Source organism: Periplaneta americana, chromosome 8 (assembly GCF_040183065.1).
Source record: "Periplaneta americana isolate PAMFEO1 chromosome 8, P.americana_PAMFEO1_priV1, whole genome shotgun sequence".
In the NCBI taxonomy this organism is placed as follows: Eukaryota; Metazoa; Arthropoda; class Insecta; order Blattodea; family Blattidae; genus Periplaneta; species Periplaneta americana.
In genome coordinates, this window is record NC_091124.1 from 167,138,263 (window position 1) to 167,158,493 (window position 20,231).

At 35.7% G+C, this 20,231-nt stretch overlaps 1 protein-coding gene across 1 annotated transcript in view; it reads left to right on the forward strand.

The window, feature by feature from the left end:
- Positions 1-20,231, forward strand: part of LOC138705220 (arrestin homolog) — a 920,135-nt gene that overhangs the window by 175,357 nt on the left and 724,547 nt on the right. The window contains exon 2 of the mRNA XM_069834027.1: positions 18,312-18,596. Coding sequence (XP_069690128.1) covers positions 18,532-18,596 — 65 coding nt within the window. The 5' untranslated portion in view covers positions 18,312-18,531. The remainder of the gene's footprint in view (positions 1-18,311; positions 18,597-20,231) is intronic.

Consider the following 20,231-nt stretch of genomic DNA (forward strand, 5'->3'; position numbering starts at 1 on the left):
TGAACCTGCTGCGAATGATAGTGGAAGTAGGCCTAATGATTCTGAAGATGACTGTAAGAAAGCTTGTGATTTAGTTTCTAAGAAGAAACAATCATTTAACGCACTCCTGAAGTTCAAAATCTGTGAATATATAGTTTCATTCAATTCAGCCCTAGTTGTGTCAAAACTATAATTCAGTCTGCAAAATATGCTAATATGTAGCTTGATACATGCATTATTTAACAAAAAGGAGTAAATGTTTTAAGGGGACACTATGGTGAAATAATGATGAAAAATTAAGAAAATCTATTAAAAAATTTATTGTGGCTCAAAACGCTAATTAATTTATGTTCCCATGACTATTTTCAAGCTTTTGAGCTAATATGAATTAAAAATTGTGAAAATTGTGACGCAAGGAGTCTTTTTAGTGACGTCAATATAAAATACATTAAAAAATATAATTTCGAAACTATTGACCCTAATGGCACAAAATTTAGTACAGATTATAGTATTATAGGTATATTTATGTAGTTTAAAATTCATAAATTTTGGATGAAAATTGTAAAAGTTTTAAAACTCACAGAAGTATCCCCTTAAATGCAAACCCAGATTTTTCATAAACATTTCAACTTTCAAGTTGATTTATCTCAGTATTATATTTTTGGACTTAATACCTTTTCCTTGTAAGTCCACGATATGTAACTTTTAATAACAATTATAGACACGTTTCTCACAATGTATTCCTTCTACAATATCATCCCTTTTATCACACACAACCGCTTGCATCAGTTTGGGATTACTATTTATAATATCTATCTCCACATATAATATGTTTTTGTGAAAACAAAACTCCGAACAGGTTACAGGAGTTTGAATTGCTTTGAAGTTCAAAATTTACTTTGGATATTACATGAATAAAGATAAAAAGCGACGAAATACAGAATAATAAAATAGACAATAACAAAGTTTGCATCATTGTAAAAACTGTTACCGAAATTAATGCAATTGTCTTGATAGATAATAAAGCCAATATGAAGTGAAAATTCCTCTGCAACTCCTTCCCAACTTTAACGGTCTTCGCTGTTAGCACTGTACAGAACCAACAGATTTTTCGGAAGAATACGACATTTAAACGCCTGTAAGATTAGCCCTTTGCCTCTTGAAGCCCCTCAGTGAATCAATTGTTGTTAGTTCGTTTGTCTGAAAGTTAACAATTTGGTATGTATGTATGTATGTATGTATGTATGTATGTATGTATGTATGTATGTATGTATGTATGTATGTATGTATGTATGTATGTATGTATGTATGTATGTATGTATGTATGTATGTGTGTATGTATGTATGTATGTATGTGTGTATGTATGTGTGTATGTATGTGTGTGTATGTATGTGTGTGTATGTATGTATGTATGTATGTATGTATGTATGTGTGTATGTATGTATGTATGTGTGTATGTATGTATGTATGTATGTATGTGTGTATGTATGTATGTATGTATGTGTGTGTATGTATGTATGTATGTATGTGTGTATGTATGTATGTATGTGTGTATATATGTATGTATGTATGTGTGTGTATGTATGTATGTATGTATGTATGTATGTATGTATGTGTGTGTATGTATGTATGTATGTATGTATGTATGTATGTGTGTGTATGTATGTATGTATGTATGTGTGTATGTATGTATGTATGTATGTATGTGTGTGTATGTATGTGTGTATGTATGTATGTATGTATGTGTGTGTGTATGTATGTATGTATTGCGAGTAATTTTACGGCTGTCGCCGTCTCCCGCTTCTCAACTTCCAGGTACTCCGGTTTTGCCAATCGCCCATTTGTAGACCCCTGCAGACCATATCCTCCTGAACCTCCTTGCTCCATTTTTTCATTGGCCTTCCTCTTCTCTTTTTTTTTTTTCCGGGGAGTCCAGTTGAAGACCTTATTAGGCCAGCGGTCGGCTGATATTCTCTGGAGATGCCCATACCATATCAGACGTTTAGTTGTAAGATATATCCTGATACCTGCATTATATTACGGACATCCTGATTCCTAATGTGCTCCATCCTCGAAATTTGACAATACGGCGCCAGTAATCCATTTCTAGAGCCAACAATTTCTTCTTCATCCTGTCTCTCATTTCCCAAGTTTCAGATCCATAGGTACATATACCTTCTATTATAGTTTTATATACAGTGCTTGTCTTAGTTTTCCTCGTTACCTTGCCATTCCACAGGAGTGTATTTAATTGTCTTATGGCCCGCTTTTCTTGACCAATCTTACTATTAATATCTTCATCACTTTTGGCCTGATTGTTCAGGGTAACACCCAAATATTTGAATGACTCAGAGTTTTCTATTTGTGTATCCCCAATATCTAAATTTACCTTGCTGCGACTACCCACAACCACGTATTTTGTTTTCTTGAAATTCATTGATAGGCCGCCTTCCTTATAAACCTCATTCAATTTACGAAGCATATTGCTGAAATCTTCTTCATCTGCCGCTATCAGCACTTGATCATCAGCAAAATGTAGGCTATATAACGTATCTTCTCCAACTGGTACAACCATCTGACCACACTTCTTCCTCCAATGTTCCAAAATTGCTTGGAGATAAATCTTGAAAGGAGTTGGAGCAAGTGAGCATCCTTGGCGTAGCCCTTTTGTAACCAAAATATAGGATTTTTGCAATATATAAAAAACTACGAGATATGCAAAAATATGTAAGAATTTCTTTTGTTCTTATCAGCATCCTTTACTATTCAAACAACATATTTGCGCGTTTTGCCTTAATTCCCTGTATAGTAATAACTAGGCTTCGAAACTTCGGACCCAATAGAGCAGTTCAGTGAGAAATCCGCATAACGGCGTACTGAGTATAGTGGTAAAGCGTACAGTGGGTGGGGGGTACTGTAGAATGAATGCCAACAAATACGCAAAGAAAAACGCTCTGGATTTGAAGGTTCTGACGAATAATTTAGTTTTCATACAAACCCATTTTCAAACTGTGTCTGAAACTATTACACGTTTAGAAAAGTCAGAGCAAGAGATGCCGGAAGCCCTCAGATTAATAGAGAAAATGATGCAGAAAATTAAGACACCAAGTACACCGGTTACTGAACGTGTAAAACAGAAGTGGAAATCAATTCTATGTAAAAATAACGGATATGGAGCATTGTGTAACATAAACAGCAAATTAGTGGACATGGAGTCGCCCGAGATTACAGGACTGTCTCTTAGAGACTGCAATGATGTTAGGTTTCTTCGTTTTGCTCCTATCACGTCATGCGACGTAGAGCGCAGCTTCTCACAATACAAACTGTGTTTGGCTGATAACCGAAAAAGATTTACGTTTGAGACGCTGAAAATGTATCTTGTAGTACATTGCAATTCGGTACTGCAACTGCACTTCCTAAAGACGACCAATAGGATAAATGAAAAAAATAAAATAAAATTGCTACATGTTTATTTCCACCATTAACACTGTGTATAATTAAACACAAATGTTTATAAAAGACAGGAGAATAAATGCTTTTCACATTCTTTTGACACTGTCATTGTATAATGTATATTTACTTTCAGAATGTACATATGTGTGTGTTTCCCCATACTACCGTACTCTAATCTAAATAGCAACGTTGTTACCTCAACACATCTCTACCTACCTGCAGCGAGTCAACAACCTATAGTGCATGCACAGTAAACTTATTGTATTGGGTCCATAGTCTCGAAGCCTAGTAATAACAGATGGGTTCCTGCTAAAAAAAAAAAGAAGTGTAAAAAAATCTAGAGATAATATTATTAAAAATATAAAGTTATAAATCACAGGAGTGAGAAAGAAATAATTGTAAAATTAATTAAGAATAAACACACAGAAACATCATAAAAAGAACGACGGAAGATAACCACGAAATCTTTATAAACAAATACGAAGAGACGTGGAGAAATAAAAGACAGGCATACGCTTAAGCCGTGAAATGTGAAATTATTGTGACTGAAGTGATAGTTACAATTTCAGTGCAATCGGATACTAATTTCGGTACGAAAGTGGTGATTCATCTCTTTTACAAAGCGAAATGATGGAGATTTCTTGTCTCGTGTTGGATCTCAAGCTACTGCAGGAGGCGAATATGTTTATAATGATCATGCAATATAGCCCACTTCTGAAAGCAAAGCAACGAAGTTGACAGTCTATTGCAAATTAATTTTTACATGTTGTCAGTCCTGTACGACAGCCTCCCTATAAACCACTATCCGGTCAGCGAGGGTAACACCATCAATTGTGTGCATGCTTCTCGTTGGTTTGGGTTCCCCGTGCTGGTTGCCAATTTGCGGTGGTCTGAAATGTGAAATCTGCTGTGTATCCATTTCATTCACCCCTCCACATGATTTATCGTCCCCACATACATCTTATCATAGGGAAACATTCATACATGGTCCATATTACTCTGTCACAGTCCACAGAGATGTAAATCACTAAACCTGATGCATCTACAGGATGAGGAAAATTTAAACATAATTTGCTCCTTGTGTGGAAAACCTGGCTATGTGGTCTGCATCATAAAAGTCTCTTCAAAGAGCATAATAGAGTCAATCAGAATATATAGAACTGATGTGCTTATTTATTATTATTATTATTATTATTATTATTATTATTATTATTACATTCACACACAGTTTTCTGCCCAAGGGCAGGTTCTTCACTACAAAACCAGCATTCTCCAATCTTTCCTATTTTCTGTGTTCCTCTTACTCTCCTCATATGATCCATATACCTTAATAATAATAATAATAATAATAATAATAATAATAATAATAATAATAATAATAATAATAGTAATGATTTATTTAACCTGGCAGAGTTAAAGCCATACGGTCTTCTCTAACACTCAACCGGGAGTAAAGACTGCGTTACAAAAACACTACAAATTTACAAAGCACACTACAATTTTACACACAAAACTGAATAAGATAATAATAATAAAATGTAAACAACAAGTAAGAAGAAATCAAACATAATATATAACATACAGAAAGAAAGAAAAAAGCATAATAAAATGTGAACAGCAGGTCAAAATAAATGAGGCATACAAAGTATAAAAAAATAAGACAATTATTCATAATAATAATAATAATAATAATAATAATAATAATAATAATAATAATAATGATAAAAAATAAAAATAGTAATAATGATAATAATAATGATAATGATAATAATAATAATAATAATAGTAATACCAATAGTAGTAATAAAATAGTGCAGTACAAAGCATACAGTGAATACAATATTTTTAAGTACACACAATAAGGAAAATTAAGATTATATATAGCTCAACTTATCACATTAGAGATATACCATTATCGGAAAATATGAAAACAAAAATATAAAGTAAGTTGAATATCACTAGAACATAAAAAAAAATGTGAATACGTGGAAACATGCAATACAACACTTGTCATAATAGTAAGTTAGTTTGGCAACTCGTCATAAGATAATTTTCTAACTTGGATTTGAAAGTTTTCAATGTTCGACAGTCCTTGACTTCAGGCGGCAGACAGTTCCAGTGACGAGAGGTAGCAACAGTGAAATATGAGGAATACAGAGACGATGTGTGAAGTGGAATTTCTAGCGTGTTATCGCGTTGTGATCGAGTATTAATATTATGATAGCGAGAGAGAGTATGAAAACGAGCGAATAAATAATAGGGGGGATGAAGTGTTCATAATTCGATATAAGAGAGAAAGTGAGTGCAGATTTCTCCTCTCATGTAACCTAAGCCATGATAACTTTTCGAAAGAAGGTGAGATATGATCATAGTGTCGAACATTACAAATGAAGCGGACGCACGCGTCGTTCATCATCTTCTGCCCCGAACCTTTTTCCGTTCACCATTCCTTCCAATGCATCCTTTAGGCAGTTTCTATTCAGACAGTGACCCAACCAATTACTTTTTCTTTTCCTGATCAGTTTCAGCATCATCCTTTCTTCGCCCACTCTTTCAAACACAGCTTCATTCCTCATTCTGTGTGTCCATTTTACACGCTCCATTCTTCCCCATATCCACATTTAAAATGCTTCTAGTCGTTTTTCTTCACTTCGTCGTAATGTCCATGTTTCTGTAACCAAAACTAGCATGATATTTCAGCCTGCAACCAAAGTGGCGACCACAGAATAGTGAACACACACACAATCAGGGTCTACGTAAAAGACATAAATCTCTACTTCACTGCAGGGAGATGAACAGTATCCTATGCATCTATGGCAGTAAAAGGCAAAGAGCATTCTGAATCGTGAAGTTCCAGTGACGTCGTTCCTCCACCACATAAAAAGATGATAGTATGTCGGTAACGATGGCTTCTTTGAAAACTTTCGCAAACTTCCCACCTAGAAGCACGTCGACCTCGCGACCCGCTTCGCAATTTAAAAGGTTCCGCTCTCCCACAGGGCCCCTAAGTCACAGCTATAAGTGTCACATGAGTGTTGCGCTTCGAGTCTATAAACCTGGGGGCTTCCATTATGCACAGGATATGTAAACCGAGGCCTCGCTCTATATTATTACGAAGGCGTAGGGTTGGCTGCTCCGCCAATAAAGCAGTTGTTCGTAAGTAAGGAGCGGATTCCTATGTAATTAAATATTCTTTTTGCGTGTGATGAAACACAATTAACAAAGTTACAAATTCCGAACATGAAGTTTCAAGTTTAAAACCCGAATTTTATTTCACATAAAACACATATTTTCACAAAAAAATTATGTAAATACATATTTTCAGGAAATCTATTATAAACACATATATCTTGGAATATTTGTACTTAAATATTTTTATAAGAATTTTAAATATTTTAAAACTAAATAAATTATATCACTCAGAAGTACGTTATCTTTTTTTATGAATTCTTGGTTGCTTCGAGTTTCTAAGCGCTGTGTGTTGAATCCGTGATCCATTTCTGTAATAATATCGCCTCAAGTTCTGAAAACTGCTAGGCAGCATATCAATGTTATTATTAGAGAATAAATTAACATGGACAAGGAGGAGAGATCTTGCAACACATAATATTAGGAATGTTTATTGTTGCTGAAGAAGATTTCATTCCAGGCTTTGTTTGTGAAACACAACAGATAAGAGCTTGGGTATGAACAATATTTAATTTAAACAAATCTCTCGCCTCTCGCTCATGTCTATCAAATAAGGCAATACGTCTTGTGATTCCCTGCTATCGGGCTTCGTCAATCGATATCCTTCAAGACATACTGAAAGATGGTTCTTTAAAAAACGATTTTGCTTTTCTATCAGCAAATCTAAGATTTTTGTGTGACACCATAAAAAACTCGAAACATTCAAAACCCTGTTGTCTGAAAAAGTTAGGGAGGTGCGTGCCGTGGGAATTAAACTAGACTCGCTACCAGGTTCAGAAGTACAATTACTAAGGGACAAATTCCAAAATGTGTTTGGGAAAAACAGTGGATATAAAAAATGTGTAAAGTTTCTCAAGTATTGAAGGATATGCCTGTAGGTGAAATTGATGGTGTATGTGTTCGTGACATTCCTCTCTTTAAATATGCACGTCTGACGTCCTTGTGATGTGGAAAGATCGTTTTCATAGTATAAGTCGTTGTTCAGAGATAATCGGCATGCATTTGTGATAGAGAATTTGGAGATGACTTTTGTTGTTCATTGCAATTCTCTGCCAACTATTAACAACTGATACTCAAGTGTGGTTGGTGAGTACCGAGTAACATTTTTTTTTCAAGCTAAGTAAGGTATTTTTGTCATATTTAAAAAACAATATATATATTTTTAGCAAATATTTTCGTACTTTTTAGCACATAAAAAATAAATATATTTAATTTTTTTAGCACATAAAAATCCGCTCCCTATTCATAAGGCAACTCACTGCCAAAACGCAACTAATAGATAAAAATTAATTTACATCGTCTTTCGGAGCTATGAGAGCTGTGTAAGGACTTCTTAAACTTCGGACTGTCTTTTTTTTAATTTGAAGAGTCCGTTGCAAGAATGATGGATGTCATTTGGAACACATTTTGCAGGAGAAGCGATTGAAAGTTTGGAATGCTTAGCGCTCAAAGCTTAACTGTGATTTTCCGAGCATTACTGGACAATAACTATCAGGGTTAATGCCATGTAACTCTCTATGTAGATTCTATATGTCTTAAGCTATGCACTGATAGTCTTGGTTCATTTTATACAAAAAAAAGTGACATCCATCATTCTTGCAGTGGACTCTTCATTTAAAAGCATTTGTTTTGCATAACCTTATCAATTTTCATTTATTCTTCTTCCACTTGCGACTCACAAATTGAACTTCATTACTGCGTTCCGGCTCAAGATCGCTGAGACATCCTCTTCTTCAGTATTTTCGATCTCTCTTTCCATTTCGACGGAAAGTAAAAATTGCTTTAGACATTCTAGCATTTGCCATTTGTTCCACATGTTGCTCCAGTCTCTTCTGTTGAATGGTTTCATTCAGTTCTTCCATTTCTAGCTTCTTTCATATACTACATTTCTTTTCTTATCACGTCTTGCACAGCTAGTTTTAGATCTAAGAAATTCAGTGTCGTTTTCTTGTCTTCTTGAAAGTCAGCGTTCATGTTTCTGAGCCGCATTCCACAGAAAGTAATGTTTAGTGTACATATTCAGACGTAATGGTTTCAGTCCCATAAAGAGTGTGGATGTTTGTCCGTTGTCAGTATGGTGTCCTGTGTTGATTCAGGTGAAGGTGTGGAGTCATACTGAGACTTCTGTCACGTGACAGTCTAATATCAAGCTGAAAACGTTGTAAGAGCAAAATCGACTAAAATAGATCACCCAAATACTATGAAAAACTTCGATACATGTATGAATACATACATACATTACATACATACATACACACATACATAGGGGAAACTCGGCTAATTCCGCAGTACGGGTAATTCCGCAATAATGCGTTTATGATTTTACTGCGGCTTTACAATAGTGTGTACGTAAGTTTTGAGAGACTGTCAACAGGAGGCATGTCCTCTGCTGCACTGCTATAGAAAGAAATCAAGGTCGACACCTCTGTCGGCAATACAGTGAAACATCGAAAGTTGGCTGTTTTTCGTGTTTTGCTACACAGCTGTGAACAAAGTGAGCATTGTTACATATAAAGTGTTCGTTTTATGTTACTTTCATAATGCATTTCATAATTACTTACTACTGCGGAATTAGCCAAGTCCTATTGCGGACTTATCCGCACTGTTGCGGAATTACCCGAGTTGTTATTTTTCAACTGTAGTACAACTAAATATATTTTCATTTTAATAGGTGTCTTTATCTCATTTGGTAATGAAAAGTTTCGTCCATGTCTACATACCTTGATAATATTTTTAATAAGCATTTTGATAAAAATACGATGATAGATTTACTTCTTAATATTGCGGAATTAGCCGAGTTTCCCCCTTCACACTTACATTATATCATATGACATCACACACATTACATACACACATACCTCTGAATGAATTTTTGGCCGATATCTACATCTATTATCAGGCAATACATCAGGAAGAACAATTTGATTGTTTCTATGCATCTGAAGTCTGATTAGTGTAATATGTTGTTAGTCAGCGATGTCTGCAATAGAGGGGGGGGGGAACTAGCCAGCCTACCTCATTATCTTCTGGCTTAATTGTCTCTTGAGTGATGATTAAACAATTATTTTTATTATTATTATTATTATTATTATTATTATTATTATTATTATTACCATTATTACTATTATAAAAAGGATATCCCTTACTAAATTCCCATCCCCCAAATTTTATCTTTCACAGGTTGGCATGTCTCGTGTTAGTCGGCTGGGTAGCTCAGTTGGTAGAGCAGCTGGCTACGGGTTGGAAGGTCCGCGGTGTGGAGACGTAATTTTCCCATTGCCAAACTTCCAGAACGGCCTCGAGGTTCACTCAGTCTCCTATCACATTGTAACCGGTCTTTACCGAAGATAAAAGGCGGTCGGAGCGTGGAGTCAACCACACCACCTCATCCTAGTGTGACGTCAAGAAAGTATGGGGCTCTACCTCCATGCCTCCAAGTGTCTTCATGGCACGTGAAGGGGCTGCCTTTACCTGTGTTTCATTTTACATGCGCTCTGCGATTGTCAAGAAAGACGTAACACGTTTAGTTCAGTAGCCTAATTTCGCCAATATGGTTGAGCACTTGTTCGCACTACACAGGGCGATGCAAAATTCCGGCAACATAGACGAACTTCGTTATTAGTGCAGATAGCAAGATATGGAAAGAGGGGAAAGTTGTTGGATATAATATATGATGTAGTTTTTAATCTAATATGCTTCAATTTTCAACATAGAACACACCGTTGAGGCTGTACACCAGTATGACATACCACCAATCTCAGTGCTGCCAAATTAGTGGTTTTTCCACTAGTTCTAATGGATTTTAGATATGTATTATTTAACGGAGAAAAAAAAAACAGTCGACATGCAGAGATTAGCGATTATTTAACTTCTCAAAGTACAAAAGAAACATTTCTCTACATTAATAGCGTAAAAATTCAGGGGAATTTGATTCTTGCCTCGCAGTTTTCCCTGAACTTGTAATGCCAAGACTGCTAATCATCGTCATCAGTATACTATGGTGATTTCTATAACGTAAATCCCCCCTTTAAGGACGAAGCATGAGGCAACAGGGAATTTTCCGCTCTCATTGAGCCTCGTACCATGTGCAATCTCAACGGTGCATTCTACGTTGAAAATTCAAACACATTAGATCCAAAACTACATATAGCCGACAACTTTCCCCTTTTTCCATTTTTCTCTATCTGCACTAATAACGGAGTTTGTCTATGTCGCCGGACTTTTGAATCACTCTGTACACTGGTATTGATGTCTTCAATGTGCATTTTACCTATAAATTAATGCCCTTTTTTCCTGAGTTTAAAAATCGCACACAACGCAGAACATTTTCGGTGTTGTTTTATAAACGCTAAACGCAAGACTTTCCTTTATTTTTATTATTCTTCTGTCATAAAGAGCAAAACATTAACGCGATGCGGAGAGCTGTACCAAGCTTTCTTTTTGTTGCTGCCGCTCTTAACTGAGTGGAAAATCGAGTTTCCCTCCTCATCTGCTGTGAAGTGACACATAAGTTCACTTACAGAGAGTAATAAGTGCTTCCCATTCCATACATCACTTAATAGACCCTTGTTATTAATGGACAATAAATTGCAAGATCGTAGGAGTAATAATCGACGTGCTTAAAAACAAGTTCGCATAAAACGGAGAAACTCATGAAACGGTAGACGAGGAGTAACTATCAGTCAGGACCTAATAAGCTACAAACACAGATATGAAATGAAAATTAATTAAGGAGTAACGAAGTTCATGAATTAATTCGACTTTCGAAGCATTATACGTTAAAAGTATTGATATTTGTCGGGGGCGTAGCGTGCATGGACGCAGGTGATGTGTCGCATCCCCTGAATTTATCTGAACGAAATTATATGTATCGTGATTTACCGGTACTTTATTTTGTGTGTATCGTGTTATACAGGGACATTACTTTATTTTTACCAACATTTTTAACATTAACCTGGCTATACTCGGAAACACTGTTGCCCCCTTCCATTACAGGAGTTTGATGTTACTAGTGCAATATGTAAACAAATCATTTTACTAGGTATAGGAGGAGAGAAAAGTAGTGTATCCATTTATGTTGTAGGGAAATACGATATTACGATTTTCAGTTTGATCATCACTTTTACAAAATTTATCAAAATACAGTAGAGTAGTAACATTTTTTTTTTCAAAAACTCTACTTTTCAGGCGGCTATGTTCGTTATGTAATGTCTACTTTATTTAGCATATTAATTATTGATGTTAACATACAATACAGAGAGTGCATTTAAATTGAGGGGCTCATAAGTAAAGGGCTGTAAGTGCACTTAAGTTACTTTTGAGAAAATGGGGTTTAAATATTTAAGCTTTCGTAAAATCGTTGAAATTTTAATTTAAATTTTAATGTGTGATGCGATTAAAATATTCCTTTGCCACTAAAATTTTAGATATTTTTGCTTACACTGGATGCACTTAACTCATGTTATTACAAATGTCACTAGCATTCCTTTGCTTCTAGCCACCTCAATTCAAAATAAGCTAATCTGAATTTTTAAACAAGTTGCTGAAAGTGGTTGCCGTTCATTACAATGCAGGCTTTAATTTTTTACGCATATTATTAAAAACATTTTTACGCATATTCTCTGAAATTGAATTTATCGTTTCTTGAATATAATTTTTTAGTACGATATTATTAATATAGGTTCTTTCTTCTATAGAAAACGCAACCATATTTATGAAACACACTATACACTGCAGAGTTTACTTCACTGCATGAAGACTTCGAATGCAACAGCGGCCATAAGTTTGTGTGTCTGACGGGAGCAAGGACATTAGTGAAGAGGAGGGAGTGAAGTACATTCAGAAATGCAGGTACAATAAAAATGCAAGTAAAAATAAAATGATGTCCCTGTACTTGTTACACATAATAATAATTATTTTAAGATTACTTTCAAATTTTAAATGTCGCTGCTACAGCAATGGAAATATATTACACGAAGGACAAAGGCGCGCGCCCGTGCCAATTTATTAACGGCGAGTTCTTACTCCCAAGATGTTATGAGACTGTGTATGTCGCATCAATAGGAGTATGTTAGAGCGAGGCAACGTTCAACTGCTGAGTGGAAGAACGTAACTTATACCAGTTGCAGACTGCAGAGAATGCAATGTAGATTACGTATAACCGTCCTGCGCCTGCGTGACAAAATGTGACAATGTCCGTCACATCAGTTGAGAGCTATATGAAAACAGGCAACTGTTCAGTCGAAGAACGTCACTTATACCGTGAGCAACTGATGTGATATAGGTTCCACATTTGGCGACGCGCGTATGCTTATATTCAATTTTTCTGAGTGTTTTATAATTTTGCTGCATGAGATATTTTGTTATTGCTAATATTCTGCGATGTACAGGCTGTATCTAAATTGGTGTCAAATATTTCGGGAACGTGTTCCTAACATAAAAACAATTAAAAAAGTTAATAAGAACATGCGTCTGAGAACCATTCGTTAGGGAGTTTTTAAAGGATTTGTCCCTTCATTAACTGCTGATTGTTTGATGATTTTTTGTTTGTTTGTATTTTGTAGAAATCACAAGAAAATGTATTCTGTGAGTGAACAGAACGAAATGATTTGCATCATTTAATTGATGATGTGCTTCTAGACGTCATCCAACGAATGTGTTTTAACATGATGCTGCTCCAGCTCATTTCAGTCTGATAGTTCGTAATTTTTTAATGATCGATTTTTTATTGGTCGAAGGGGATTCATTGGATGGCCTGCTCGATCGCCTGATTTGAATCCAATGGATTTCTTCGTCTGGTTTTTTGCGACTCCTGTACTTAATGTTGATATTCTGAGAGCGTATGCAAACTGGATTTCACGAAATACGAAACACTCCAGAAATTTTCAACAGAGTACGCCAGAGCATGTAACGCAGGTTTAGGGGACACATCGAAGCAGGAGGAAGCCACTTCGAGCAATTTTTGTAACATTAAATTTTGTCTTGTGACTGAAATAAATTATTTTGAGACCAATGTTCATATGAACTTTTTGTAATGTTTTGGTGTTAGGAACACGTCCCCGAAATATTTGACACAAATTTAGATACACCCTGTATAACAGAAGATGGCGACATTAAAGGAGTTTAAAAAGAAACAGACGTCAGCATAGATTGTCTGCAAATGTTCTCCTTGAACATGCTCTCGAAGTCATTAACAATTTTGATTCAAATGATAAAGTTATTACTCAAACCTATGCTGGCGCGGATGTGAGGGCGGGAGAACATATGATTTACATGCAAAATTTCGCAGCCACTGTAAGTCAGCGATTCTTGTGTACAATACGCGTACAAATTTATTAAACCTCGTCTTAACTCAGTCTGCCAATTTTATGAAACAAGTAAAAGTAAAGTTAACTAATCTTGATGGATTTTCGAATTTTTTCTCTAAATCATCAAAGTTGAAATATTTATTTGAATCAATAATGGATAATGAAGATTGTGAATGGGACCATGAAACTTTCGTTTGTGCAGGGCTGTTAAGTTTACTTCGCTCCACGCATTCTTCATCTTCATGAAGGATTTTGATTTTATTTTCTGCTAATATTTTTCGCTGCAATATTCCTACACCCTGATATTCTGTTTCAAAACCCAAAAGCAACAGATGTTGCTTTTTGTAAAACAAAAATTCATAATTTCGAGGAGTACAAGCAAGGACTCAGAAATTACTTTCAGGAATTTTGGGAACGCATGGATGATTTTGCTGCTGAAAATTATTCTAATCTGAAAGATCACGGCTGGATGCAATCACTGGAGAGGACAAGAAAATTGTGAATAGGCGATTGTGCAATGAAATCCTGCACGTTATCAGAATTGATATTATTCAAAAGTTTTCTGAAAATTCCAAATTGAAATTTTGAGTATGCTTGATCATACACAATTATTTACCACCTTTGCAAATTCGCTCGCTGAAGAAATAATGTTAAATCTAAAAGAAAACTATGAAGCTTATTTTGATTTACTGTATTATCAACAGCGTAGTCGGTCTCCTTCTATGCACTTCCGTCTTTCGTGTTTTATGTAAACACGGCCAGGCTTCGGCCTGGTAACTATCCTTACAACTTATGCTACACGGAAATTATAAAGAAAATTTGAAAATTCAACTCAAACGTTCATCAATAAGCAGCTATTTCCAGGACCGCAACTCCCACATATAACGAAAGCAGACTACTGTATTTTAATCATTTAAAAAATCGCATCCCTATGTCACGCGACGTCACTGATATTTGTAATACTCTAACATAAGTAACAACTGATGTTAATCCGGCGATGCCTATACGAACATAAAATACAGATATGCAGCACAGATAGAAAATTAATGTTTGGGGCCTAATATAAAGAGTTAGGTTAATAATCACTGTTATTGATTTTATTGATTCATTTAATGATTAAAACTCAGTAATAGCATAACAATCGTCGTTGTATCTCTTAAAGTTAGGTCAAGTCTTCACAAGAAGTCACTTTCACATGTAGGCAAGCAAGTAGAGTTTGTCGGCAATTCATCCGAGCAAAGTCACAGGTAGAAAGAATGTTTTCATTAATTAATTAACTAATTCATTAATTCATTCATTCATCAAATTAGCAGACAAATGAGATCAGATGAGATGTTAGATGCCAGCCAGCCAACCAACAATTCGCAGACACACACACACACACACCTACCCACCGACCTACTCATTCATCTAGTCAGTCGACTAATCAGATAAGGTGAGGTAACACAGCAAGTCAGTCACACAGACAGACAAACTAGACAGGTCAACTTAAGTGAATCAGCCATTTTCTTGATCAACATAAGTGAGATTAAGTGAAGTGGGATCAGTTGCCAGAGCGTCAGCCAGCAATTCATCTATCCATCTAGCCAGCGGTCATCAGCACAGAGCACCCTCGGGCTAGCGTCTCTTACCCGCGGATAAGAAACTGCACTATGGTGCATCTGTAGCTGCTGGCGGGTATGCTCTCTCCCTCTCTGCCTGTTGCACGACGCACAGTGGTCCAAACTCAAATCTGACTTGACAAAAAGAGGTATAAATGTTTGAGTTTCAAAACAACATAAATGTTGCCGTTTTATAATCTTAAATAGGCGCGTATCTACGATTCGCAATCAGTTTTTCATACGAATCTCACTCTGCATACATACATACATACACACATACATACATACATACATACATACATACATACATACATACATACATACGTACATACATTAATTTTTACATATTGTAAATAGCATATTCAAGGAAAATAGGTTAATTTGTTAAACAGTATTCTTCTAGACATAGTTTTTAAAAGTATTAACAATAGTATAGATTTTTTTTTAAATTTGTAAACAGAAAAACAGAATAGGCTCCAAAATAGTGTTGTATAATGTATTTAACAATGTTGATATGTTGTAAATAGTAAATTTAAGGAAAATAGGTTAATTTTATAAATAGTATACTTCTAAACATAGATTGTAAAAGAATTAACAATAGTATTCATTGTTTTTTTTTAATTTGTAAATAGAAAAACAGAACAGGCTCTAAAATAGTGATGTACAATGTATTTAAAAGATTCAACAGTACCATACAGTAGATGTTGACACATTGTTAATAGTAAATTTAAGGAAAATAGGTTAATTTGTTAAATAGTATTCTTCTAGACATAGTTTTTAAAAGTATTAGCAATTCTATAGATTTTTTTTAAATTTGTAAACAGAAAAACAGAATAGGCTCTAAAATAATACTGTATAATGTATTTCAAAGATCCAACAGTAGCATAGATGTTAACACGTTGTAAATAGTAAATTTAGGGAAAGTAGGTTAATTTGTTAAATAGTGCATTTCTAAACATAGTTTTTAAAATGATTAGCAATAGTATTGATTTTTTTATCTATAAATAGAAAAGGAATAGGTACTAAAATAGTGTTGTACAAAGTATTTAAAAGCTTCAACAGTAGCATAGATGTTAACATGTTGTAAATAGTATATTTAGGGAAAGTAGAATAGGCTAGCAATAATGTGTATACATGTATTCGGAAGAGTTAGCAATATTGTAGTGTGTAGTCTATTAGCATGTAGTATTGCATTTTTGTAATGGAACATGCTTGTAAACAAGGTTAAAAAAATACATACATACATACATACATACATACATACATACATACATACATACATACATACATACATACATACATACATACATACATTTAAATTGTTTGTGGTGGTATGATTACAAAACAGTCCTAAGCTGATAAGTCGGCCGAGAGGGTTGGTGGAACCAGTTATGCTATTAGCTATTGTATCTCATACCCTGAGGTAGTTGGTTTCTCTCTTCTGCGAGGTTCAATTTCTACAGATTCCTAGAAAACACTGAAGATATGGAAAAAGAATCAATTCTCTTACAGGTCGAATCGTATTTTAAGCGATTTGCAGGATCCATCCATCCATCCATCCATCCATCCATCCTCCATTTGTTTGTTTATTTATTTATTTATTTATATTTGTTTGCTGGTCAACAGCCGTTGGCCAATTATACATCAGCACGATAGGCAAGATTAGCACATTAGTTTGCACTATTGTTACCGAGATGAGTCCATGCACAATACCATGTTTTAAGTATGCTCCAGTCACTTCGGTGGAAGCATAACCACAGTCTAGTATATACCGTCACGAAGCTTGGGTTGTGAGGGTGCCAGGAACAATAGACTGTTCCGGTAGTATTTCGCATTGTCTATGAGGCGATATTAGCGATCCTAGGGGTTAGCAACTATCTATGGATGCATATTTACTACGTATTGAGCTTCGTGACTGTAGGATATTAGACTGTGGTGTAACTATCTTTTTCCATATGATGGAAAACATTTTCTCTGAAAAGCGGTTGACTATAATAATTGAAAACTTGGGAAAGAAAAAAAAAGCATTTTGTCATGGCCTGTAACCAGGAAAATAAAATATAATTTTTATTATTTTACTGCATATTTTCTGAATTTTATGTGCCTATTTGCCTGCCTATTTTAGCCAAAATAAATGTCGAACATGCAGACTCTACCCATTATCTTAAGTATGTAACACTTCACAATTGATGTGCATATCGTTTGAGAAGTGGTTGAATGAGAGCAGAAAAGAAAACAGAATATCGATGGCCCAGAACAAGACTGTGCCAAATCCATTTTACTTTTTTTTTTTTTTTTTTTTTTTCAGGACAGCTATTTAAGCTCCTGACATTGAAAACTTCATGAAACAATTTGGAATAGCTTCACAGCAACCTTATGGAGAGGAATATTTACAATTTTGATCGATTCATTTATGCAGACAAGAACTGGAACACAATGAAACACAGATTTCTTTCTTATAAAAAGTTGGACTTAGAACAGTCTGGTTCTCAGCCATCGATATGTCCTAGAAACATAACGCACGGTCAGACTAGTGTATCACAATTTTCATAGGATCTGTTGGCAGTAGAACCCAGATGTCGTTGATGAGAAGGTGTCAACTGAGTGGCCTCAGAGTGGCCCCTATAGGTATTGCCCACAGCTGGGACTCGATAGATGGTAATTTGCAGACACGGTTTCCCAATTTAGAGACGTATTAATCATTGAAAACCGATAACAAAATTAGTCCCAGGAGGGCTGTACGAATACCTACCATTAACACTATATTTTGTTGCTTTACAGGTCGAGCCAACCGATCGCAGCCCGCTGACTGGTGACCGTAACAATCTCTTCCACGTGGCAGTGCCGTTCGTCATGATTACAAAGGACATATTGTGTATTTCTGAGTGATCTTTTAAATCCCGGTGCGGCCTACTTGCTTATTATAATGCACGGTTGAAGAAGGGACGGGAATGACTTCAACTCATCAATCAACTCTGAGAACGTGACAAGCAAAATTTACATGACCCGAGAAGACGAAGATCGTGACGCCATGACGGAAGACGAGCCTGGTCACTCCAGGGAAAGGTAAGCCACGCTTCATTAATAATACAAGAAGAAATGCCGCTTTGTTTTATCCATACAGCGGTGACCAAAGCGGGTGTCGTGATTACATCGTGTTACCACAGACATTCAAACGGGTACGTGGAGTTTCCTGTACATTGCTGTGTTTTTCATTCACGTACTGAAGGCAAGCGGTGGCGGTATCATGTCGCTCTACAATCAGGAAGAGGTTGTTTCGCGAAGAATGTAAAGGAGAACTATTTTGTTGTTCTTGTTGTTGTTGTTTAATTTGCTCAACGGTTCAATTAGGAGCATATAGATCGTTGTTAGAAGCCCGTCCACACCAACGTTGTGGTAGATGCTCATTAAGATACTCACGCACTTCCAGATGGAAATGTGGTGGAGCCCCATCTTGTTGAAATAAAAACCCTGGTTTAACTTCATGTAACTGAGCCATCAACCACATCAACGGGCTTCTAACAACGATCGGTGTGTTCTCCGTTGGCCTCCTCGGTCGCCAGATCTGACTCCCTGTGATTTTTTTCTATGGGGGTTTGTCAAAGATCAAGTGCATGTACCCCCTTTGCCAGTTAATCTTGAAGAACTTAATAACCGGATCCGTGCGGCAGTGGCTAGAGTTGATCGTGATATGCTCCAGCGGGTGTGGCAGGAGTTAGACTACCGAGTGGATGTTTGTCACGTGACGCGAGGAGGTCACATCGAGCACTTGTAACAGTTGATGGACCAAAAACTTGATGAGTTTCTCTTTTTATTGGTATAACTTTCAATAATGTATGTCTCATACTTTTCATAATACAAGGCTATGGAATCGGGTAAAGCCTTTGTAGTAGCCCTGTATTGTGTTACGTAACTGCACCTTATATGCACTCTTGGCTATTAAGACGCAGATTTCTGATAGAATGTAATAAAGCCCGTATCACTACTGATTCAGTTTGGGATGCTGCATGTTTAGGCTATACATAAGCAGAGAGACAAAGAAAAATGAATATAAAAATTACAATAATTACAAAAACCGGAATATACTACTACGGGAGTATATTTTATTGTTATACCAGAGCACAGCTCGAGCTTCTCTCCTTCCTTTGGCCTCGGGCCAGTACTCACACTGGGTCTCTCAAACAATTGAGATAGACGAAATAACAAAATCAATATTTTTGTTCATGCAGATGAGTTAGTTTCACTACGAGGGTACGAAAAGGAATTTGAAGCTCGCTTTACAGTTATGCAATATTCCAAACGGAACCAGACTTCAATTCAATATAATTAACTAAGAACTAGCCCTCAAATACAAAACTATGAATTGTAACCAGAAAGAAAGAAAACAACTCAACACACTCACACAACACACACACACACACACACACACACACACACACACACAGATATATATTCTTGAGAAGATCACCAACGTTAATTATGTAAGATCTTAGTTATTTCATGCGAATAATGCAAAGAAAGAAACTGTATCCTAATAAAAAAAAGTGAACAGAAATGTATACTACATTTATCAGATATTTCGAACGTACGATTGTCTCAAGAAGCTCAAAGATATATCATTAGTAACACCTGTACATCCATAAACGTACCATACACTGTAACCATATTTGATAATATAACATTCTTAATAAATTGGGCATA